Genomic DNA, 26329 nt, shown 5'->3' with positions numbered 1-26329 from the left:
TTTTATAATTTTTATTTATACAGTCGGTGATAATACACTATTTAAGTTTTTTCTAAAACTAAATATAAAGTAACAAATAATGTTAATGTGTATAACGTATATTATACATCAGTCACAGTGTACTTATTTGAATAGTAAAATTGTATGAATTGAAATTTTCATTTGATACCGAAAATGAAATTATTGTTTTTATAAATTCCGTTGCAGACAATTATTATAATCAATCAATAATAAATTGAATCAAATCAATTCAATAAACACTTATACTGCCCACATAATATCATCCTACGATCATAGGTAAAAAACAAATGATAATAAAAATTTATTTTTATACTACCTACACTTTACACTCTTTACAGACTACACGATACATAAATATATAATAATAAAGTAGTAAATCAGTAGATAAAAAAAAATACTTTAAAAGATATGTATACAGTGTATGCACTTGTAATGGGTGTAGGTACCTAAATACATTTTTATTTTAAATTTTAAATTGAATTTATGATGTATGTTATTAATTTATTATATTATAGGATTTTTATTCAATAAATATTTTAAATAGTAATAAAAATATTCATTACCAATTAAACATACATTGTGTATATTATGTAAACATTGTAAATCCATCACTAAGACACTAACCAGTTATCACTGATCAGTAAATAATATATTTTCATTTTGGAATAAAATAAAACGAATATTTAAATATTTGTCAGCATTTTAAAAAGGGTGGTATAGTAATTGTTTTCAAAAATGAAAGATATCTAGTACCACGAATAAATGAAATATTTAATTACTATCAAGTTACTCATAAGATCTTAATATTCGAAAATGTTTTCTTTGTACCTGGGTAACTATTGAATAAAACGGAGGTCTACAGTAGTTAAATAAGTAAATAAATAATAAATAATAAATTAAATAAATAATCATAATAAATACATAAATAATTCATCAATGCAATGATATTTTTATTAATTAAATACAGAGTGATTCACCGTCACCTAGCATGTTCACCCCTATTTTTCTTAAATAGTTAATGTATTCAAAATTTAATTTTTAGAATTCTTATGTTACTAAAAATATGGCAGTTAAAGCGCATAAAAATATTTTATGATTGTGGTGCAATGATTGGTCTAAGTAACTAATGTATACTGCGGTCAAGCATCGTCCGGCATCACTATAGATTTCTGATGGGTGATAATTTGAGTTAGCAGAATAAACATGCAAAAAAATTTTGCTATCAAGAAAGTATTCAATCAGTTTTTACAGGTAAAAAGATAATTTTGGTAGTATTCATACTTCCACTGAGTACTACCATCTATCGTGTGTAGAATTTCTGATTTTTCATTTTGATCATCTAAAACACTTGATATAAAATAAATAAAACATAATTTATATGTTTTTTTTTGTACTCAGATAACATTTTTTTTTTAATTTATTTAAAAAATTAAGATTTACAATTGTGCAGTCAATGATTCAAATAAAAGGAAACAATTTTTTGATTAATTTTGATCCCAATAAGCATTGCTCGTGATGAAGTAAAAGATTTGCAATATAAAATATAGATAAACAATAAAGATATTCAAGTGAAATAAACTTATAGATGATAATACTAAAACAAAGTAGACCTGTGTAATCAACACATTTCTTTCCAAATTCTTTATTCGTATACCGTATTTACACTAATGTCATATGATATAAAATCTCTCTACTTGATTACGTAATTAAAATTTGTTTGATGAGGATCATTAAAATAGCAAATAATAGATAACTAGTAAAAATCTCTAACTAGCAACATTTTAAAAGATTTGTAGCTTAATCATATTGATCCATGTATCTCCTTTTTATTCAAACATATTCTTACACATAGGCTCTGTTACACTATTAAGTATTAATGGTTTTAATGGTTTTAATGTTTTTATAGTTTTTTTTATATTTTCTGTACACCCATCTCATGCTATTAATTCATATTGCATAATAGACTTATACAATATTAGGTATACATTCGTTTGATGTACAGAAAAAAAACATTAGACAGTTATTCAAAATCTTTTTGTTTTCAGATATTAAATATTAATCGGGCGTGAAATGTAAATGCATTTAATCGATGCAAGTATAATATTTCATATTTGACTATTTTGACTCACCATTAAAAAAACATACTCACAGTTAAATCTCCGAACTTATAAGTGCCTGTCATTTAATTTGTGAAAACAATAAAGTGTATTATTTAAGAAAATAAATATGTGAAGCATGGAAGTATACTATTATAAAATGTTATCTGTTTATATTATTTTAATGATAATACAGCTACTGCCTACTGGTACAGGTGCATTGTTACTTATAATAATAATGTGAATTTATATTTTTTTTAAATAATTTAATGGCATTATCAGACTATCTTTGATAAAATCATAATACTACTATATCAAATTGCATGTATTATGAATATCGAATTTCTACACCATATTATAGTAACGTTTTACGTTATTATAGTAAATATTAGGTATTGGGTAATGTACTAAAATAAGGAAAATATTAATATATTAGTAAACAAATTTCAGCCAATGTCTAGATGATGAGGGACATCTAAATAATAAAAATAAACATTTTTATATTCTCAAAATAAAATATAATTTTTAAGTTGGGGTTAGATTAGGTTGGGTCCTTTAATATCAAATAATACTTCCTCTAATGCCATGATATTATTTTTTTAAATATACTATTGAAAATTATTATAAAAAACTTACCTACAGCACCGGTGGAAGGACAGAACAGAAGGGGCATTTGCCCAGAGCCCCATCATTTTAGAGGCTCCGTGCCTTGTTAATTGGCATTTGATGATTTTTAAGGTCATCATTCTGTTTTTCAAGTTAAAAATACAAGTCCCGTCTGGCCGTCCGCTTTTGCAGCTTATAAGTTTTTATATAACCTAACCTAATACCTATAAGTACTAGGACGTGCGAAGATAATTTTTTTTCTCTTACAAAAAAAAAAAATGTCAAGGGCCCATGAAAAAAATCTGCCCCGGGCCCCGCAAAAACTCCCATCGGCGCTGCTTACCTATATGTACTTATATAATATAGGTAGGTAATATATATAATATATATTAACCTGTTATAAAATATTTTAAAATATTATCATAATAAGGTAGGTTGCCAATATTTTTTTACGCATTATGTTACCTTTGTAGCTTTATGACTACCAGTTTTATCTTGTATTGTGTATATGCCTTCATATATTTTTTAAACTAACATAATATTTCTATGGTTTACATAGAGAGTATATGCATAACGTAATTCGCAATTTTAGGTTTTTTAATTCTTTATTTTTACATTCCTTTAAATATAATATAGGAATAGTTATGGCAAGATACCCGATTCTCTATTTTGGAAAGTGTCTTGATTTCAAAAATACAAGGTTAAGAATATAATTTTATGTGTCATTATTATCTGGTGGTAGACCTCGTAAGAATATATATGTAATAATTCATTATTCTAACCTTATTCAACTATGTAAATGATCATATTATTATAATGAAGGTACAATAATTTTGTACCTATAGTTACAAAAAAATAAGAAACATAGGTAGTCATATAATCGCACGATAATGAATAAACGAATAATAACTACTTGTATCTTAAATCTCAATTTATGAAGGATGTTTGTATAGGTGCCATGTATAACTTATGGCCTATAGGGCTCTACTATTATTAAAATTCTCAATAATCAATGTAGGTAGGTGGCCAGCACATCATATTTTTGGACCTTGTACATAACTAAATCCGGGCCCTTCTTAAATAATAATTAATTTTGAAACATTTTTCTAATATATATTGAAGTAATTATTTGCATCAACGCCGGGCCCCTCGAAAGTCCAGGCCCCAGTGCCATGGGTCCTTCTGATCCCCCCCCCCTCTTGTGGGGCCCTGTAGGTAGGCATAACTTTAATTTATAAAGTAGAATATAAATATCGCTGAAATGAAGTGTTATTAGCTCAACTAGCATTTATTATACTTAGACCATTTTCAAAAATTATATACATTAAATGGTAAAAAAGACCAAGGAAAAAAAGAACAAGAAAAATATAACACGGAAAAAAGGAACAGAAAAAAGAACAATTTTTAAAAATTAAAAATAATATTATATTATCACAACAAAAAAAAAATTATTAATATCAATTTAATATCTAATCACATTTTATCTATTCTGTGATCTAATTATTATTATTTATCACCGGTAAAGCTGATAAGTCAAATTGCTTATTGAATATTTAAATATTGTCATATTGACTAATCAATAATTTTTCATTAATCATTAATTTAAAAAAAATAGTATCACAGTGTAGTAACTATAGTAACGCTAGTTATGTTAAACTAATAACCATAACCTAATATAACATAACTAGCGTTACTATAGTTACTACACTGTGATAACTAATAAACTGATAACTAACTAACTAATAACCATAACCTAATATAACCTAAACTTGTGAATTATGATTTCTGAATAATGATAATTTTTTTTTACACAAATTATTTTAAATTGTATTAAGACAATAATAAATAAAAATAACTCTTAAAAGTTATTAAAATATGCACTAAAAATGCATATTTGATGATTTTGAGTGCATATTTTGATTGCATATCAATAATTTTTTTTGTGATAATATAATATTATTTTTAATTTTTAAAATTGTTCTTTTTTCTGCTGTTCTTTTTTTCTTGTTCTTTTTTTCCGGGATTCAAATTAAATAGATTAATATGAATTATTGGATTACTAATATTCTCAATTCAGTAAATTAAATTCACTATAGGCCACTTATCTTCCAAATCAAAGATTATGGACCTATTATCTTTAGTACGTAATGTTGTTAAAAAACTTAAAACTACTGTTCAGTTTTTGATTTTAATGCGTCAACCTTTTCAGTAAAAATATTTGCCAAATTATTTACAGTAAAAAAAGGATTCTATTTGAAAAATATAATTTTTTATCTCTGACGTTCCTTAAGTGTACAAATAAAAAATTTAAAATTTGGTTCTAAAGTAGGTATATTTAGAAATTACAAAAATCTGATTTTGAAGAATTGCATTATTGGAAAAAAGGCGAGGGTTGAGCATGGTCGGTGATTTATTTATTATCATCAATATAATGTATATTATAGATATAAAAATTTCATTAAAATTTAAAACTAATTACTGAACAGTCTGAATAGAATAATATCATCCGTATTATATATCTGTAGTCTGTTCTATTAATTTACTTTAATATTGTTGTATTCTTATTGTTTTATGTATTTTTATATTTGAAATATACCTATAAAATAAGTCCTACATGGCTATAGGCTATAGATGTACTGAATTAAGAATAGCTTTTTATATTTTATCCCAAAAATGTACCAAATAATAATAAAAAGAAACTCCGTTATCAACTGAGTATAATTTCCTTTTATGCGGATAAAAATACCGGTGACCAATTATTGATGAAATAAATCAATTCTGCAAATCGATATAACAGCCAGACACCGAAAAACCATTTGGAAAAATGTCATATTTTTCGTTTTATAGCGGTCACGCGTAATATATTGTATTAATACCTAACCTTATACACAATTCATACAGTAGGTACTATAGGTACATATTTACCCAAAATCGAGTATTAGGTGTATAATATTATTTAGAGTGTTTGTCGTGTAGTTGATACTTGTACTTGTTGGTACTTGTGTGTATGCTGTATGCAGCACGCAGTAAGCGCTGCTCAAATTTAAAAATTTAAACGACTGATTTATAAAATGTATTTTTTATATATTTTGTATAATGTATTTTCATAAAATAGTTAATGGCTTTATACATTTTTGACTTTCTAGTAGTTTTCAATAGAAACGCACATAAAAGAAAAGTTTATAAAAAAAAATCTAGTTTAGATGCAAAATATTTTATATTTATATCATAAACATTATAAATTATAATAATATAGTAATGATTCGAGATTATATTAACAAACAGAAATAGTTTTTCAAAAATACATTATGCAAACGTATGCAATTGAGGTTTGGTCAGGGAAAAAAGTTATCGGTTCAGACAAAGAGCTGTACAGTGAATCACTCTGTATAACGTGAATATATAAAGGTATCTCTATTCGACGTAAAGAAATCCTAAGCGATTTAATACTATTATTACCCGCGTTGGTATCTGCATGACGTCGCTATAATACAGTCGTGTAGAGGTATCTAAATCATAGGAACCTACCTAAAATGTTAAGTAATAATAATAATGATGATTATGATATGTACAATGATTATTTTGGACCTCGTTGTCGTGCGCATTAAAGAGTACCCAAATGTGTCGGTTTTACTTTTTTTTTTTTTGAGACTCGTCCGCATACTGGTTTTCTCCCCGCCGCAACCACCTCCGGACACCACCCACCACCGCAGCCAACTCGTTGTCGCCACAGTGCCACGGCCGTACTGTCACTGTGCCCTACTACAAAAATACGCCGCGGCAACATGTTCCTCCAATGAATATGGAATTGTATATTATTATTATTTATTATTACTTTGAAGTTCGGAATCGAGATTCCGCCGAGTGGCCGACTGCCGAAGTGCTGAGCCAGTAAGCCGCGTGTTGGTTGTGCCCCGTTCGCCATCCGTCACGCCACCGTCCGTCCGTGCGCGACGTTCTCTGTGCCCTGTGCCGCTGTGCCACTAGTGCCAATCCCGTCGCGTCTGATGCACGTGTGTTGTGTCCGTCCTAAAAAAAACGTAATTTTTTATTCGTACAATTTTTTTATTATTATTAAAGAGTGCTTCGTGTGATGTAGACAACGATATAAAATAATTTATCTATAGTTATACGCGTATGTACCTAATACTATTAAAATACAATATTATAAACAAGCAATTTGAATTTTTTTTCTCAATTTATTTCAAAGTGATATTCGATGAATTTCCGATAGTTCATCCAACGGTCTTCGAGCCTTTTTTTTAACCTACTTTATCTACCTGTAACCCGTCGGTAGGTACCCGTGTAAATATGGATATTATAACACATCAGAATATTCAGATATGAATACTAACTATACTATTAATATTGTTATTTTTCAAGATTAGGATTTCAAACACATGGGTACGTATTATATTATTCTAAAAGGAAATATAATACATTTATTCTACAGGTATTCCCGTACTAAACGATACCTATGCCATTACACATATTATTATATACATGACGTACTGATGTACGCATAGGTCGAGGGATTGTCGTCATTTCTCGAAATAGACGGGAATCTTTGGTAGGTACATTGTATGTATCAATATTCAATGTATGTTTTTTTTTATCTCGTTTCGCTTATAATATTCAAGCAGATTTTCAGATAGTAGTATAATAGTACCTGCCCATGTGTCGTTAATTTCCGTATTTATATCATTTTTTAGTTTTTTTATTTATATCATTTTTCGTTTAATACCTAATTATTTAGCATTTTCAGTGTAATTAAATTGTATTAATTATACCCATTAGGTATTTATTTTAACATTTTATTTGATAAGATACAATCTTTCTTTAAATATTTTTTGTTCTATTAATTTTACTAATGTCTCTTATTCTAAACAAAATTTAAATAATTATATATATCTAATATCTATTGTATAATTAGGTACATTCAAGTAAAATTATATGTTACTGCATACATAATACGTAGTTATATATAGTATACAATAATATATTTTGTCACATTTATTTTTATTTAAATTTCTGTAATACCTTTGCTAAACTCATTTATCTATACATTATAAAATATGAATTATGTAATACTCTATATGGCTATTATACCTAATACCTACATTATATATCTTAACTAAGGTATATTTATGAAGCACAACATGTATAATATATTGATAACAACCTTAAATGTAGATAATGTAATATGAAAGAAATTATTTTTAATACGTTTTAAAATTGGTACATGGTAAAATGTAGAGGTACTACTTATGTTAAAAAAAAAATATTTCATAAAAATAGGATTAGCATTATAAGTAAATCACTTATGTCTTTTTAGACACGTAATTTAGGTATCTTTTTTTTTTTTGTTACGTCCGGATGATAAGTTCATAGTCCAAATGTTATTTTAAGAAACCTTTAGCAAATTCGTTTTTTGTAACATTTTTTTTATTAACCAATGATTTTAGTATTACCTAGCCAGTAACAGTTATCTAGCAAGTATCAGTTCCTATAATATATACAATATTAAATGCTTTGTATAAAATAACGCAACAGGTGTTAATAGTTACATCCCAAGTTACTTATTATATAGACACACGTTCGTATACGCTAAATAGTATACCATAATTTTATTATTCATCGTTTAATATGTAAATCAAATTGAATGTTTGCCAATAATGTTATTCAAACATTTTAAACTGCGTAATTAACAATATTTTATTAAGATGCTTTGAAATTTATACCATAAGTTTAATATAGGTAACAACTTAACAAGCATAATAAAGAAACATAATCATGATTTTTAAATCGTTGAATGAGGTAATCAAAAAAAAAAAATTGTGAATAATAATACTAATATCGATTATTATTTATCATTATGTTTTATGTTTAACAATTATACATGGTGAACACGGGGATAAAACATAATATGACTATTACTTAGTAAACGTGCCTATATTATAATTTGTGTAGTGTGTACCAATTGTGTATATCTACGTTCATTAGGCTCATCATTTAGTTTTCAACATTAGACATATAGATACATTGTTTACATTTTTTGTTAAAATTATGCTCAATTGTTCGTTCTAATTAGAAGACAAATAGTCTCTTAATATGTTTTTATTTTTACAATTTCTTAATACTTACAAATTTTATTTTATTTGTTTGTAATCCTATCGTACATTGATATGTGCGATCGTTGGTATTGGCAGTTGGGCAGTAACGTAACTATAAGTAATAACGCGTTACGTAATTTCATTAGAATTATTTTCAAGTAACGAAAATGTAATAGAAATTAATTTTGATAAGACAGTAATATTTTCTATGGTATAACGCACTACAGTTTTGACGTGTTTAGCACCTATTGTGAACTTATTGAAAATAATAAGATTAATACTAGGTAAAAAGTATGTGTATTGATGGTAATAAGTAATAACTATTAAGTATGCCAATATAATATAGAATATATAGGCATTCAATCCTAACTTGACATAATTCAGTTTTCAATTATTTTGACAGGTTTACTTGCACTGTAAATTATGAATAAAGTTAATCAACTTTTTTATTTAATTCGATTTTTCTAAATATGACAATATAGGAACATTTTCCTTTAAATATCTAATGTGAACTGTTATTAAGTTTTAATTTTTTTTTAATTTTTATACGTTCCTATTAATTTCTATAAACTATACGTAAACATTATATATATTTATAACTATTAGTTATATATATAAATGCAGTAGGTACCTTTGTAAAATTTATTTTTTCTATTAATATTATTTATTTTAATACTCTAAAGAATTTAAAGCTGTACCTATAAAAGTCATTCAATTTTATAATAGTACTATCATTTACAATTTAGATTAAAACATATTATTATTTTTATCAAGTATTTAATATGTACTGTCAAACTGATAAATGACAAATGAAAATATTTACCAATTAAAGCTTTTTTTTATATAAATATATAATGTAGGTATTTACTTTTATATTTGAAAATTAAAGTGATTTCATTACAATTATTTTCGGGTAACGAGTAACGTAACTAAACTATTAACTATCGTCTATCGCTGATTTATTTGTTACATATTTTATCTCCGAGTGGCAAGTAAAGTAACTTAGTTACTTATTTTTAAAAGTAATTTTACCAACACTGGCGATCGCACCTACATAATAAACAAATAAACAATGTACCATTGTACTCCCAAAATAGGAAAAAAAGTTACCCACATTTATGTATTTATACTTTACGTAGGTACTTATTGGCTTTAGAATTTAATCACTTATAGTTTTCAAGATTACCTATTAAGATATTATATTATTGTGTGGTGTTATGTGTATAAGTGTATGTTATGTATTTGTCATATGAATAATTAAAAGTACCTACTACCTATATTTAAAAATGAATAAGGATTACATTTTGTTCAAAAACCACTTTCTGAAAAACTGTAGAAAATCAATAAAAACATATATTAAAGCGGGGCTTAAATAACACACTTAAACTAGAGCAATATAGTATAGGTACATACTTCATAAAAAAATATGTCGCTGTGCTAAAAATTTTCAATAGGTAGTCGATATTAATATTTATATATAGTTTTCACTTTTCTTACGTTGCGCAGAATCCAAAACGATCTCAACGTTTATTTAACGTTGTTATAGTAATGTAGAATATAAGGCATAAGACATAACGCATAAAGCATAATAGTATAACAGTGTAACACTTAAGTTTTATTAAGCATCTTGATTATTGAGATTTAATTGGTAAAAAAATATGATATACAATATCTGCTGGTATAAATAGTTTAATACATGGCTGGTTTTATTCTAAAAATTATCGGTTATTATGCGTTTATTGCACGTGTTTAATTTATTTCCACACATATTATGTTACCTGATCATATTATTTTACCATGGCTATATAATTCTTGTATCGTCCAAAATTTGGAAAATTAGGATGAATGCACTAGTTATCGTTGTACCTATCTATATTCATATTATACGATACTCATTATAGAATAGTGTTAAATTACACTTTGAATGAAATAATGTCTTTAGTTCATCAGCTAGATTATGCATCAGACATGTTATTAATTTATTCACTATTCGTCCATTCAGTATATAGTTTGGTATAGGTAGGTAAATTAGCTGTTTTAAAATAACCTATAAGTATATAATAATTATATATTTATAGCTACTATATTATAAATATATAATAATTTTGGGGGCATAAAATCCTCTCAAAACTATTTAAAAAAATTTTTTGTGCAGTTTTATATAAAATACCAGATATAGTGTCTTCATTAACAACTATCCATAGTTCTATCTTCTATGCTAACTTTCATTGAGTCAATGGCACCACAGGGGCACAGGGAAGTACTTCTATTAAACATTGGTACATGTTTAAAATTTGGCACCCTTTAAAATGTTACAAATTTTTTCTGTCCTAGGGCATAAAAGGGCACTTGCCCCATTTGCCGCCACCTTACCACGGCTCTAACGATCGTATCTATATTCTAGATCGTAGAATCATTACTCGTTACTGTTGCTCGCCAATCTTCAATAATATTGTATATTTTACATTCATATTACATAAGTAGTAGCTAAAAATGATGATGCAATGGCGCGTAAAGTAAAAAAAAAAAGGAGTAGCTAGTACCTTGTTTTTATCGACGAAATCGTCCGCTTGATAATTCAATTAGGATATTGATTGATCGAACCATTCTAGAATAAAATATTAGGTAGATATTGAAATATAGAATGAAATAAAAATAATCTATATTACTACATTAATTATTTATACATTTGAATGGTTCATCCTCATATTAAATTTTTATAACATGATGTTACATTGTGGCACGACATATTGCACCGTACTTATGGGGATGATTCACAGAGGCGTACGTAAATTTTTCGGGGAGGATTAAACCCCCCCCCCCACACACACACACCCACACACCTTAGGCATACCCCTTGAGATGCATATTGCCAAATGCCAACTGAATGCCAGTACATAAGTAGGCACTTCTTTTGTGTTTTGACGGCATTTTGAGTTATAAAACGAGGTAAATGTGTAGGTATATGTTTGATGTATATGACGTGTAATTTTGATTATATTAAAAAAAAAAAAATAAGTGCTGAAATATTGAAATTATGCTTTTATTGCTTTGTTTTTAGATAACATACGCAGTTGAGCACAAGCAACTATCATGGACGTTCCAGATAGTCAAATATTAGGAATAGAGAAAAAACATAAGCTATGCTTTAGAAGCATTCAAGGTAAGAGTATAAATGGTTACTTAATCAAACAGTATGTAACTTCTAGTAGGTACAAGATACAAATGTACATTTTTTTTGTTGCTATTACCACAAGTATTAGTTTTATTTTTTATTTTCGTATAAATACTTTCAACAAATTTTATTTTGATAGACATGATACCAGCTCGTGCGGTATTATACTTAATGTCATTCAGTGGATTCTTGGTCAGTTTCATGATGCGCACTGATATCAATATTGCTATGGTAGCAATGGCCAAAATGAGATTACGGTCTGAAAACTCGTCTAATTTAACCGAACTTTATTGTTACACATCGGTTACAAATGGCACACAATCATTTGAAGATCAAAAACCAATGGTAAAGTACAATAACAAACCTAACTTGAGTACCTACTACCTACAACCTACCTACTTATTGTAAACCATCAATTTAAATTATTAGATTACTTAATTACAAATGTAGCTAGGTACTTTCAAATTATTTTGTAGTTTATATTGGTATGCTTGTTAATTTTACAGTCGTAGGATATTAGAATTACCTATTTTTATATGGCTATATAAATACTTATTTACTGGTATTTTTATTAAAGTAATAAAAGTATACGGATGTGTATTTGGGGAGGGGATGTCTTCCATGTCTGGACACATCTTACTTTAAAAAAAAAAGACTTAATTATCGGTATTATCATTTTTTTTTATAATTTAATATTTTTATTGTTGTATATGTATATTCATTAAATGTTGGACACCCCTCGGACATCACCCAAAATACGCCACTGAAAGTCTAATTATAAAAATTTATAATGAGGTAACAAAACTATTTTATTCTTATTAAAATCAATATATGTTTTTAGGAAGAGGGTGAATTTGATTGGGATTCAACAGTGCAATCTGCAATCCTCGGTTCGTTTTATTGGTGTTATATATTGTCTCAAGTAGTCGGCGGTGTCTTAACACAACGTTTTGGCACAAAAACGGTTTTTGGTTTCTCACAATTAACAACAGCAATTGCTTCATTACTCATACCTCAGGCAGCTTCATTGCATTTCTCAGCAGTCATAGCATTGCGATCACTTCAAGGAATGGCATCAGTAAGTACCTATAAAATACTAAAAAACATAATATTTTAGTATTATGTTATAAGTGATAGTCGATAGCAGATCGTGTACTAGTAAGTAATGCTATCTTTATATTTATAAAAAAATGTAGTATATACTATACTTATTTAGGTTACCTAGTACCTACCTAAACTATAATAAACATTTCTAAAACAGTATTAAAAAAAAAAAACCAAATTTTATCAATGTTCCATAAAATGGCTTATTATTTAGGAAACATTTTCTCCAAAATCTCCAATATAAAAGTCATGGAAATCATTTAATATTTCAAAAATACTATATAAATAAAAGGTATAATTTTTAAAAATTATTTAAAAAAAAAAACTGGTATTGTTTATGAATTACTCATGAAGGTGTTCCTTGATTATTATGTGAGTACCTACTATGAACTAGAAAATAAAATTTACTGTCTCTAGGTAGTAAGAACACTGGGGGGAAGGGCTGAAACACGATTGAGCATAAAACACCTTTTTTGCGACACGATTGAGCAAAATTGTCGGCGTATCAAAGGAAATTAAAATACAAAAGAAAACTTACACGATTGAGCATAAAAAACTCTGCAACGTTGCCATTTTCAATTTAAAAAAAGTAATTTTTTTCTTTCTCCAATGAATTTATATTTGTATAAATTTACAAGGGCCAATTCTTTGCCTCTTTCTGATAAAATTAAAGTTATATTGTTGTTTAAATCCATATTTAAAAAAATAGAAACTATACGCACTTATATGAAATTTACTTTATGTGACGCGACTATAGATGATCGAACACTGATATTATTTCTATAATAATTTTGGAATCGTATCTTAATTATCTTATATTTTCCCCAATACTATAAATGTTTAAAACGCCGTAGAAATTTATTGCTCCGGACCTAATTTATTAATCGATAATATTGTCGATAAAGTTGGACTCGGCTCATTGCTCGCATCTGATATCATAATAATCGTGTTTAATAATAATACGTCAAAATAATAAATTACAAAATTTTGGCAACATGAATGTGGCAACATCGCATAAAATATTCTATGCTCAATCGTGTTGCTAAAAAGGTATATGCTCAATCGTTTTATGCTCAATCGTGCTTTACCGGGGGGGAAGCGATACTAACAGCAATCCCCTCCCTGGTTCTCGATAACACGGGAAAAAAAGGTAGTAAGAACACTGGAATTAGCGTAATTTGCTACCTACTGGAAAATATTACATACCTACCTGTCATGCTTATTCTTGTATATGTTATATTTTTATTTAATTTTGTAATCGGATAGTAGCTGTGACTCAAGCTATTTAGTTGAATAACATATTTTAATGGTCATTTCAATACTGTAATAGCTAAATAGTCTTCATGATAACTAGTAAATAATATACACCAAGATCCATGATAACTTAGGTACCTACTCTTAGATATTATATTATTTTAGCATGTGTAAGGCTAGGGCTATACACAGCGAATTCCGTTGTCAACGAAAACCAGTATGTTTAAATCGGGCGGGCTATACGATTTCGTCGCGACATTCGTCGTCGGCTGAAGATTTTTTTTTAAAACCGCCCGATCCATAAAACCGAAAAACGGTCCATTTCCACAAGTTTTATAATTATAGCGTTTGTACGGGTATTTTGGTTCAACGAATTTCGAGGCGATTATTACCATACCTGGTACGGTATTTCAATCAGTCATGCGAATTCGCCGTGTATAGCCCAAGCCTAAGCCTTCCACCTCGCTGTACTAAGCAATAGATTTTTTAGATCACCAACTAAAATAACATGTGGCAGTCAATCAAAAACCAACATTAATTTGAATTTTTATGGGACGACTAAAACAACATAACAATATGACATAATGTATTAAAATACTTCATGATCTTCAGGAATACATTAAAGTGAATTTTAGTTTAATAAATTATTATTAATCAAAAATCAATAGGTAAAATCATAGAATATAAAAAAATTATATTTATTACTCTATGGGTAAAATTTTATTAATACAAGTAGATTTTTTTGGTAGGAAGCACACTATACCTAATAATTTACAATATTTTTTGTCGGAAATTGATGCCATAATTGGCTACAATAATTCATTATTTTCTATTAAATTTTATCCCTTCTAATATATTAAACTTGAGATTATTTAATTTTGAGACTGTTCACATAATAAATATTTTATATAGCAATTTACTGAATTTGCATTGTTTATTCAAATGCTATAATTAACTACTTTCAATTTTTAAATTTATACGTAGAACTGATGCAATAAAACAAACATTGCAGACATACTTAATAGCTATTAAATTATTAAATAGATAATTTAGTTGAAAAAAATTTCTATATATTATTGTTTATATTGTACTTAGGTAGCTAAATATGTCAGTTTGTAAATGTGTATGATGTACTCTGGTGTCTGGTGTACCATATGTCCGTATACACACTTATGTTGAGGCTCTTGATTATATAAAATGTCAATTAAATTTGTTTTTGTTATTTTCCAGGGACTTACTTGGCCCGCAATGTATGCACTTGTTGGTATATGGATACCATCCAATGAGCGAACCAGGTTCATGTCATCATTCCAAGGTATGAATTAGTTCCGAATTACAACAGTGCTTTAAATAGTATAAGAATATACCAGTTTGAAAAAAAATTAAAGGTCACTTTGAAGTGTATTAAACTGGGAGATTTAATTTGTGACAATTGTAATTGAAAGAAAACCATATACATCAAGCAACTTTTGAACCATAGGAATGTTTAAGATTTCTCTGGCAATAGGCCAATTTGAGTATTGAATTTCGAGATGTCCCTTGTCCATTATTTGGCATTATATACAGATTTTATTTCAACATGTTATCTGCTTTAAAGATAATGTACACAAATGTTTAAATTGTATATAAATATATATTTATATGAATTTAATCAGAGTATATTAATATACATGTATGTATATAATATATATATACACATATTTTATATACTATTTCATTAATTATCTTTATATTTCAATTAATTTGATATACCTAATATAGGTAATTATACTATATACTAACCACAAATATTTGCACGGATACAATAAATATTTAACACTGTACATTGTTAGTAGGCAATAATTTTAGTGGGTATATGTTTAACATTTTTATTTATAGTGAAGGCTATCTACAATAATTCCAGTTACTACACATGCAGTGATGTAGTTGTATTTTTCTAAATTGTATTATATATTTTAAATCAGTTTAATAATTTATAAATATAATTTAGAAAAGTACAAAATTACCTAGAAATTAAAATTGTATGTGTATAATAAATACATTTTAAAATTAATTCAAAATTAAGTAAAGTAAATTTCCTTTTTTTTTTTTGTATAAATTATTTCAAATGCATAAACAATATTTTACTACTATTTATTATCAAAATGTATAAACAAATTATAAGATTAAATTGTATTTCCAATGTGAACTTAACTTAATTCAAAATTATTTGATCAATTAAAATGTTAAGTCAAAATTCAATATTCAACATTAATTAAGTACCTAAATAAACGTATAGTTAGTCTTTAATAGTAAAAAAAAAAAAAAAATGATGAAGGTATGTGTTTGGTGGTGATGTGCAGATGGGAGGTCGCAACGGGTAAACAAGTATATTTATCTATCTGTCTATTTGTGATATATGTGTAACTGGCATCTAGGTTAGGTGGTAATTGAGCTGTTGCCTGGGTGACAGGGTTTAGTTTCGGGATTGGACTGACGTACATGGTATGCGGCTTCATTATTGGCAACTATGGATGGCGAGTGGTGTTTTACATGAATGGTTCATTGGGTGTCGCATGGTGCTTGCTATGGTGGTTACTAGCTTTTGATCTACCTCACAAACATCCAAGAATAACTAGACGGGAACTGAATTACATCAATGCCAACATTGGAGAAAATATCATAAACACAAAAGTAATATAAAATATATTACAAAACTATTATATTTTTTTTTATGCGTAATTTATTAAAAAATTGTAAAATTATTAAATAGGATTTAAAAGTTCCATGGTGTTCTATTATGACTTCCATTCCAGCGTGGTCCATTGGTATAACAACATTTGGTCGGATATGGGTCCATTATACATTTATCATATACGGGCCATCTTATATGAAGACAATATTAGGTTTCAGTATACAAAAGGTTTGTTTCATTCATATTTTTTTTTCACGCCAGGCATTAAAATTAAGATAACACTTATTATTAATAACAATATTACAACTTATAGAATGGATTTATGAATGGAGCTCCATTTTTGTGCAGTTACCTTTCTTCTGTTGTGTTCTGTTATGCAGCTGACTTCATTATTGCTCGTAATCTTATGAGCTTGACTAATGTCCGTAAAATGTTTACAGCTATATGTGAGTAATTTGTGTTATTTTTGTTTAATAACTTACTATATAGTTAAATAATAATATTATGTAATTATTTTAACTTTTTTTTAGCTCAAGTCATTCCTGGCCTTTTAGTTCTGACCATAGGTTATTTAGGTTGTCAGATCACATTGATTTTGGTGATTTGGTTTGTAGCAGTTACACTGATAACTGCTTCATATGCTGGAGCAATGGCAAATGTAGTCGACATTGCGCCAAACTTTGCCGGACATATATTAGCATTTGCACAAACTATACATATGTCTGCAAGTTTTTTGTCTCCTCTTGCTGCAGCTATTATGCTCCAAGACAATGTAAGACATTTTATTATAGTTTTTTTAATTAGTATTTTGATGAATATTATTGTTTATTAACCATTATTTATTTAGCCAACTTTGGAGAGATGGCGTAGAATATTTGCTGTGACTGCTTGTGTGGCGTGTGGAACATATGTAATGTACCAGTTTGGTGGTACAGCAAAAGAACAAGTCTGGAACAATCCCAATCGCAAAAACAATTCAGGCTCTGTTCGTGTTTCACCTGAAAATAATCAGCTTATTGTAAACAATAAAACTGATCCAGAAAGAGGAGACGGATAGAAAAGTTGAGATGAAAATATTGAAGAAAATAAAAATGGTGTACTTAGGTCCCCCACATATAGGGGCAAAATCAAATTATTTTTACGAACGTTAATTGTGATATTTAATACAAAAGAGATGATTAGCACCGATTACAAAATCGGATCTTCAATAAATCTCATCATTCCAAATAAGACAGTGTTCTAAACTTTATATTATATTTTATTATAATTTAAAACAAATTTTAATGTTTGTAATCATAGAATTTTTAAGTGTGTGACCTTGTGTCCTCTAATACGAATTAAGTAGAGTAGATATATCAATCAATTACTATGTATATTTATATAGGTGTTTTATTTGTTAGTATAAGTTGTAGTAGAAAATGTGTAAACATTTTCTAAAAAAAAAAAAAAAAGGAAAAACAAAAAATGAAAAAGTGATTGGACAGTAATAAGTTGTTACATCTATTTGTTAGTATAAATTTTTTCCATCAAGTATAAAAAGCCATTTTAAAATTTACTACCTGGTTATTTCTATACGTCTTGTGCTCATATTTTTAGTTAAAATGTTATTTATTACTAGAATTGTAGATCAACAATGTGCCTTACCAGATTCATTTTAGAAAGTTTTTTTTTATTTCAATGGTGTTTGTTAATTTTAAGTTTTAATTATTTTATTGCATATTTGCATCTGAAAAAAATATTTCTCTTTTCTAGTATAATACTAGGTACAATATATATGTAATGAACAGTCTTAAACATTATTCTGCAGTTGACTAATTCATTTCTAATTTTCTAAATTAACTTTTAAGCATTTGTATTAAAAACAAATCTACCTCCACTATCTAAATATAATGTATTTATTTTTTAGAATTTATGTATGTCTAGATATTGTATTTAATGAGTTTTTTCAACTGGGCAAATGTAGAATATATAGCCTAGATTATAGTTCTATTATGCTTGTTTCAAATTTTTTATTTTTATAAAATATTTTTAGATGAGTTTTAATAAATGTAACAATAATAATTAGGCAAATTATTTAAAAAATATGAGATTTATAATATGTCAAACTAATCATTTTTAAAAGTTAGCAATAAAAAAAAACCATTTTGATAAAAAAATCTCAGATCAATTTTTTTATCGGTGAAAATCGAACTGAAATTCATCTGGATATTTTTTATTTACATAACACTAAATGCTGCTTTAAAAAAATTAAATTAAATTTGATATTATTTATTTCATTTTTACTAGTTTAATCATTTGTTTATTATAGTTCTTAAATCAAAATACAGTGAAATGTACTTATTCAAACTGCAAACATGTATACATAATCAATTGTTTGGAAAATATCTTGATTTTATTTATTTACTGCATTAATTGGAATATATATTTTTTAATAGATTTATCAAAAATTAATAAACATGGATACATTTTTTAGCTGTAATTGTGTTATGCATAATATAATTATTACTAAACAACACTCATATAATATTATTGCATGTAATATTTAAAGTATGGTATTAAAATTTATAATATTTATTGATATACCCAAAAATAAATGAAAGCAGGTCATATTATGTTCTAAAGTTAAATCTTGATTTACTTTTGTTCAAAAAATATATAATACATTTAAAATTCTAAAATGCACCTTATATGTAGGTACCTATTCTAAATAATTGGTTATAGGTTTATTACAGCTGTGCTTTTTATTTATTTTTATATTATCTTAATTTGAGAATTATATAACTACATTATTTATGTTATTGTGATAATTGATAACTCTTCGTTCAGGTATTCACTCTAGTAACTATATTAAGAGGATGTGATACCCACATGTGTTGTGTACATTTTACAAGTGTGTAACAGCAAATTTTAAGTTCAGCAGAACACGTGTAGTTCTGTTAGTATCAAATTTAGAGTGAATTGACCTCTAATAAAATTTAAAGGTAAGATTATTATCTAGACAACCTCGTAGGCTTTTTATCATATTTCAATGATACATGCGGGTCCATACATCACATCCTCTTAATGACATATTATTTATTTTACCCTAATATACTATGCAATTAATTAATTTTAGAAAATTTCAAAATGTTTTAGTACAAATTCTATTCTTGTAACATTCATTGTCAAAAGCTATACCTTTTTAACTTCGGCTTCTTAACTGTTGAATTTACTTTTCGAATAAATACATTTATCCATCTGCATTTTAAAAGCATTCAAGTATATTTGCTATTGATTTGTAAATACTAAATACAAAATGCATTCTAATGCACAAAATGTAAATACAAGGAATTTCATAAAATACTTTAATAATGAATGATGTACCAATAAAGGTATGCTTGAGTACCTAATGTGATTTGTGAGTTCATGAAATCGTATAGGTTTTTGAATTTGAAATATGAATCAGTTGCTTTTGTTTTGTATGTAATTACTTATTATGTAATGACCTTTGATACAAACACATTATAAATTTGTATTTTGTACAAGAGAATTTTTGGTTTTGTAGATAGGTAATAGGTACTGCATATAAAATAGAGGTTGCTATTACTCAACATTGTACATTATTAATTTAACTTTGATATTCAATTTATTGTAGTGAATTGTCCTCAATAAAAATATATATATACAATTTGAAATTTGAATATATACAGTAAATTCTAAAAAATTGATACTTGCTTCCAATATTTATCTATTTATGACATATGGCCTGTAGATATGTATGTAATTTCTAGAGTGATGCAAAAAGTAATAATAATATACAAACAATTATATGTTTTTTGAAAGTATCAGAGGTTTAGCTATGTTATTGTGCAGAACAATGCCATTCTGATTTACCATATATTTTTATATTTTATCTGATAGTAAATTTTCACTTCCGAAATAATTATTTATTTAATATTTTTTGTGTCCATTCCACATTCCAATCTATTTTCCATAGAAAAAAAAATACATTTTATAAGTAGACAAATATATGATTGCTTAAAAAAGTAGGTACACATGTAATGAATAGTACTTACACGAAAATTAAGTTGATGAATTCAAGTAATTTTTATTATTTTTGCCAATAATTATTAATAGCAGTATATAGATATTTAAATAAGTATTTAAAAATGCCATTCTCTGCCATTCTTATTTAAGGTATACTTGAGTAATATTGTGATCAGTGGTGTGTGTAATACTTTATGTCTGGTTGCTAGTTAGTTATTCGTAAAAAAAATGTACTTTTTTTTTATAGATCTTCTGTTGATCTGATCAAAAAAGAAAGTATACACACTAAACACACTACAGATTATAATTTATTGATATAATAATGTTTAATTACACAATAAAGTAGAAATTTGTTAGGAGTTGTAAATTGGTTTTTGTAGCTAAAATACATTTTTTTATTTTCTCCTTCAACAATAGTGCATCACAAGTATTATTTATTTTAGTATTTAATATAGCTGTATTTTTATATGGTTGGTGGTTGACGACTTTGTAAGTATAATACAAAAATAAAAATATGTTTTATTGTCAATAGGTGATTACCTAACATTAAGCACTATTATATTTTACATATTTAAACAATACCTACTAACTAGTAACTATTTAAGTTCAGGTGTAAAATTAAAATGGTTTTAATTAATCAATATTTAAAATAATATGCAATATAATAAAATATTATAGAAGTTTGAATACTAAAACAATATTTTTAACTTTATTATTATAGTCATATACACCTTATTAGTTACTATAAATTAATTGACTATTATATAATTTATTATATTTAATTATTAAATACAAACATTGTTTTAAAATTTTTAGTTTCTCTCCTAGTAAATCATTATTCTACAAGTAAAATGTATAATATAAATATTAATTTAAAAAAAAATGTTTGTTGAAATGTTTAATTTTAGTGAACATTAAAAAGCACAGTTATTATTTATATCAAATTTGAACCTATAACTAAATTACATTTTTGCAGGTATTATTTTTTTGAATTTAAAATAATATAATAACTAAGTATTACATTTTGATGATACTACAATAAAATTACTGAAATAGAAGATTTTATATCATTTTTTATAGTGTGACACATTTACAAATCTAAAATATCAAATTTTACTTAACAAGTTTCTGAAATAATCAATTTAATTGAGTTTAAGATTGAGCAAAATTCAACATATCAATATTGACATAATATGGATGGGATGTATGGTATTTAATATTTAACTCATAAAAGTTAATAAGTACTTTTACATACATTTAAATATCACAAATAAAAATAAAATTTTTCAATAATTTTTAATATATTAAAGCAGTTTGAAAATTAATACTTATCACAAGTTTATAATTATGAGTAGAATAATTTTAATACATTCTATTACTATGTTTATTAGAACATATACGAAATGTTTTTTGACTGGCTTGAAGCCTGAAAAAATTATATATTTCAACATAAAATATAAATTAACAAAAAGTATGAATGAAATATATTTAAAAAATAACTAGATTACTTACTTATTAAAAAAAAAATATATATATATTAAGATGCTGTCTTATACGTTGCTAATTTCATCAATAAGTTTGGCTTTATGAAGAATTCCTACAAACATGATTTAAAATATTATAATTATTTTATTTTCAATTTTAAATATTAGTACCAATTAACAGATTTATTAATTATGTATATCTCAAGTTTACAATTTCCAGCTACAACCAAACTATTTGATTATTATTTATTAGCTTAATTTATAGAATTTGAAAGTTGCTTTTGCAGCCTCTAAGGGAAGGAGGCTGATAATTTGTTACATAGAGGAAGCTTAACTAAGATCTTTCATAATTTTCTATACTGATATTGTAGGTATATAACATTATAGACTTTTGCAGCAACTATATACAAATTTTTATTTAATACATAGTCATTTCTTATCTAATACATTTATCACAGAATACTGAAAGCGTTTTAAACTTTTCCTTTAGCTATGATGAAGGCTGAAACCTACAGCCCCACCAACCTTCTTGGCTAGTTCAGTTTATTTATAAACTAGTGATGAGCATTATTTCAACTAATCTGGATTTCGGATCAATCCATATTATCTGGATTCAATCTGTTGATCTGGAATTTTGGAAATCCAAAGATTTGGATTTCAAATTCATTGTTTTTGAGATAATAAACTAGTTTTTCACTCTTTAGTAAAATATATATTTATCGAGTAATTAAAGAATTATAGTTAAATAAAAAAATAATAATTGTTTTTAAAATGCTTAATAATCTGAATTAAATGGATTGTAACTTTTGTTTCAATCCAGATCGGTAATCTGGATATGGATTGATCTGGATTTGATACTCAGCACTATTATTTACTACGATTTATTTTCACTTAATACCTAAATAGCAACATGAGTTATATTTATTTATTTATTCAAATTAAGTGAATAGACTAACTTGAGTAATTATACGTATCTTCATAAAATATAGAGTACCAAATTTTATTTTAGCAGAGTAGTTTATGTTAGCTATGTATTAAGAAGAAAAAAATAGTCAAATTTATATAACGGTATTATTGTATACAAGTAAATATGAATATACCAAAATCAAAGATAACATTTTTAAATTGTGTTTTACATGTCTTATCTAAACATTTCATATTTTTATGATCATCCAGCCGAATAAATGGTTTATCTTTAATCGGAGCATATGTAAATAACATTCATATATTATAGACAATATATCAACCTAAACATAATTCTACAAATTTGTCAGGTGATTAGTTCTAAATACCAGTTTTTTTTATTTAATTATTATCAATTTACTGTAAAGTGTAGTTTCATTAATATGATAAACTATCAAATTACTAATCATAAAATATTCATTAGGCATTTAAATTAAAAATCAATAAATTTAGTAATTTATTGATATTATTACCTTTTTCTTCAAAACGATTAAACAAAGGATCACTTTCCTTAATAACATAATCTAATGTGGCTTTTTGATAGTAGTTGCTTTGCATTTCAATATTATTAATTACTGTTGTAAGTAAATGAGCTTTTCCAACATTTATTCCTGTTAAATTAAACAAATAGGTATAAAAATTACATTAATAAATATAAAACAATAAAAGATATTATTTAGTATTTATTACTTAGGATAACAGCATAATATAAATTGCACAGTATACATTTTAAATCATTAGAAGCAAGCATGCAGTCTACAATCTACAGTTCCCTTATTTTTTTTTAAATTTGTGTCATTTAATTTCAATAGTTGGTTTTTTAATGACTAATGAAGCTATTTTTATAATGAGCTGAAACAAAAGAAAAATACCTTACGAGTTACATCACAACTTTTGAATACTACATAATAGCAAATTGAATAGTAGATTAATATACTTTTTGAATAATGAAACTATCAAATCAATCCCGACTTTGCAATTGACATAGGAAATTAAATGTTTTTGTTTTTAAGAACAGTAGGGAATGTAATTTGATGAAAGGTACTATTATGGTTAATGTTATCGAACAGATTAATATGGAATTTGTTAATTAAAAATTATTGATTTACATTTCAAGGTATACATTAAAAACTACTAACCTGGAGGTATATGCATCAAATATGTAAAGTGAACATGAAAGTGATAGAATGAAGGTTGATAGTGGACATAAGTACGTAATTGAGATTGTTGAACTCCATATAATTTATAAATAGCTGCCTGAAAAATAGTTTAATATAAAACTTTGATCAGAATGGAACACAAATAATTTCAATCAGAAATTTAGATACTTACTGATCCTTTGTTTAAAATATTTTTTAATAATGGCAAGTGATCATTTGTTAAATCTCTAAGTGATTTAATGTTTCTTTTTTTGATAATTGCTAACAAGTACAACTCATTCAATTTACCGGACCATTTTAAGTCTGGTAAAAGTAAAAAGCCATTATCTTCATCATCTTTTTGATTCTCAGAAGCTGTATCATATACTATTCTTTCTTTTTCTGATTTATACTCTAAGCAATTGTATAGCCACTGAATGAATATTAATATAAAATAGATAATTTTTTTCTAATAATAAATTTTATAATTTTATAGAAAATTTACTTGTAGTGAAAAACTGTTATCCAATATATGAGGTAAAGTTATAGTTTGATACATTTCTTCAGTTTCATTCACAAAATACATAGGTTGACTCGAAAATTTTAAAATATGTTTGTTTGTCGCAGGGTATATTATGTCCATTTTACTGGAAGAAATGTTTTCTATAAGTTAAAAAAATAAATATTTCAATTGCCATGAAAAAATAATAAATTATTATATAAGATTGGATTTTAACTCTTACCATCATATTGTGGTACGCAACTGAATGATTTATAAATGTCATTGTCTAAATCTTTTTTGAATTTCGTCTGAGCGTTGCATACATTTAACACAGAAGCTTCATCAAAAGCATATTTTTCTATGACAACAACAGCGGGTTCTTGGTTTCCTTTAAAATTTCCTTCAACAGCTATCATTTTGCGATGTGTGTCGTTCATCAAAATTCGTTTAAGACAGAATTGATCAAAATTTAATTGAGGATCCATTATGAACTTGGTTAAGAATACAAAAACTAAAAGTTGAGATTAAATTAAAGCCAGTGATTTATACGCGGATTGGGGTGTTGAAAAATACAATTACATACAAATCAAAATATAAAGATAAAATTAAAAACTATAATATTAATATATTATGATTAAAAATTAAACCAATATTAATTTTTGAAAATTGTAAATCAGTTATCTAGCTTATCTGTTATCTCTATTTTTTGTAATGCCTCGTTCATAGAACTGATATATATAATTATTATAAAATATGGGGTAGGCGGAAAAAATGGCCACGGAAAAAAAACCCACGGAAAAAAAACCCAAACTAAAAAATACACCCCGGAAAAAAAGCCCAAAAAAATAAAAGTGCAATCATTGTAAATTGTAATATTTTATAAAATATGGTTGATTGTTGATTATACAATGGATTTACAATCATATAATATTTTTATTTCTGTGATAGAATAATACATTTGTAACAGAACATAAGAATAAAATATTAAAAATACAAAATATTCACGTTTCTGGACTTGTGGTAAACTGGTAACATAATAATAATTATAATATAATATTATAAAATATATTATTATAAAAAAAAAATTAAATACTATGCATAATATTTAAAATATGTATCTATCAATAAATGTAAATATATTATGTATAATATTTTTTTCGGGCTTTTTTTCC

The 26329-nt window shown here is 26.1% G+C and overlaps 2 protein-coding genes across 7 annotated transcripts in view; one reads left to right on the top strand and one right to left on the bottom strand.

The window, feature by feature from the left end:
• LOC107168090 (sialin-like) overlaps nt 1–18273 on the top strand; it is a 28993-nt gene extending 10720 nt beyond the window's left edge. Inside the window, exons 1-10 of one of the 5 annotated variants that reach the window (XM_089224744.1) lie at nt 6631–6763; nt 11898–11999; nt 12151–12356; nt 12853–13089; nt 15600–15684; nt 16822–17042; nt 17122–17271; nt 17357–17489; nt 17574–17815; nt 17891–18273. In XM_089224744.1, coding sequence (XP_089080870.1) covers nt 11930–11999; nt 12151–12356; nt 12853–13089; nt 15600–15684; nt 16822–17042; nt 17122–17271; nt 17357–17489; nt 17574–17815; nt 17891–18100 — 1554 coding nt within the window. In that variant the 5' untranslated portion in view covers nt 6631–6763; nt 11898–11929 and the 3' untranslated portion in view covers nt 18101–18273. The other 4 variants (XM_089224746.1, XM_089224743.1, XM_089224745.1 and 1 more) reach the window with 4 other exon arrangements.
• A 4073-nt stretch (nt 18274–22346) lies between these two features.
• On the bottom strand, nt 22347–26106 carry Dcps (Decapping enzyme, scavenger). Of its 2 annotated transcripts, XM_015517368.2 has the most exons (7): nt 25399–26087; nt 25161–25318; nt 24849–25088; nt 24656–24773; nt 23990–24127; nt 22582–22666; nt 22347–22495 (listed from the first exon to the last, which is right to left on the bottom strand). In XM_015517368.2, exons 1-6 carry the CDS (start codon nt 25640–25642, stop codon nt 22620–22622), a joined length of 945 nt encoding a protein of 314 aa, XP_015372854.1. In that variant the 5' UTR covers nt 25643–26087; the 3' UTR covers nt 22347–22495; nt 22582–22619. The 2 variants fall into 2 exon arrangements, with proteins under 2 accessions (XP_015372854.1, XP_089080873.1); XM_089224747.1 differs by lacking the exons at nt 22347–22495; nt 22582–22666; nt 23990–24127 and adding an exon at nt 24213–24368 and having other exon boundaries at nt 25399–26106.
• Nucleotides 26107–26329: the final 223 nt, after the last annotated feature.

This window comes from Diuraphis noxia, unplaced genomic scaffold (genome assembly GCF_037042655.1).
Source record: "Diuraphis noxia isolate RWA-SAM2 unplaced genomic scaffold, SU_Dnox_SAM2 contig0003, whole genome shotgun sequence".
In the NCBI taxonomy this organism is placed as follows: domain Eukaryota; kingdom Metazoa; phylum Arthropoda; class Insecta; order Hemiptera; family Aphididae; genus Diuraphis; species Diuraphis noxia.
This window is presented reverse-complemented; position numbering and strand designations above follow the sequence as displayed.

Excerpts from the sequence above, each read along its gene's own strand:
- Dcps (XM_015517368.2), bottom strand. The coding sequence starts at position 25,642 with ATGGATCCTCAATTAAATTTTGATCAATTCTGTCTTAAACGAATTTTG. Across the intron at positions 25,089-25,160 it reads ATAACAGTTTTTCACTACAA|TGGCTATACAATTGCTTAGA; the intron begins GTAAATTTTCTA and ends ATATTCATTCAG. Across the intron at positions 24,774-24,848 it reads ATATTTTAAACAAAGGATCA|GCAGCTATTTATAAATTATA; the intron begins GTAAGTATCTAA and ends ACTATTTTTCAG.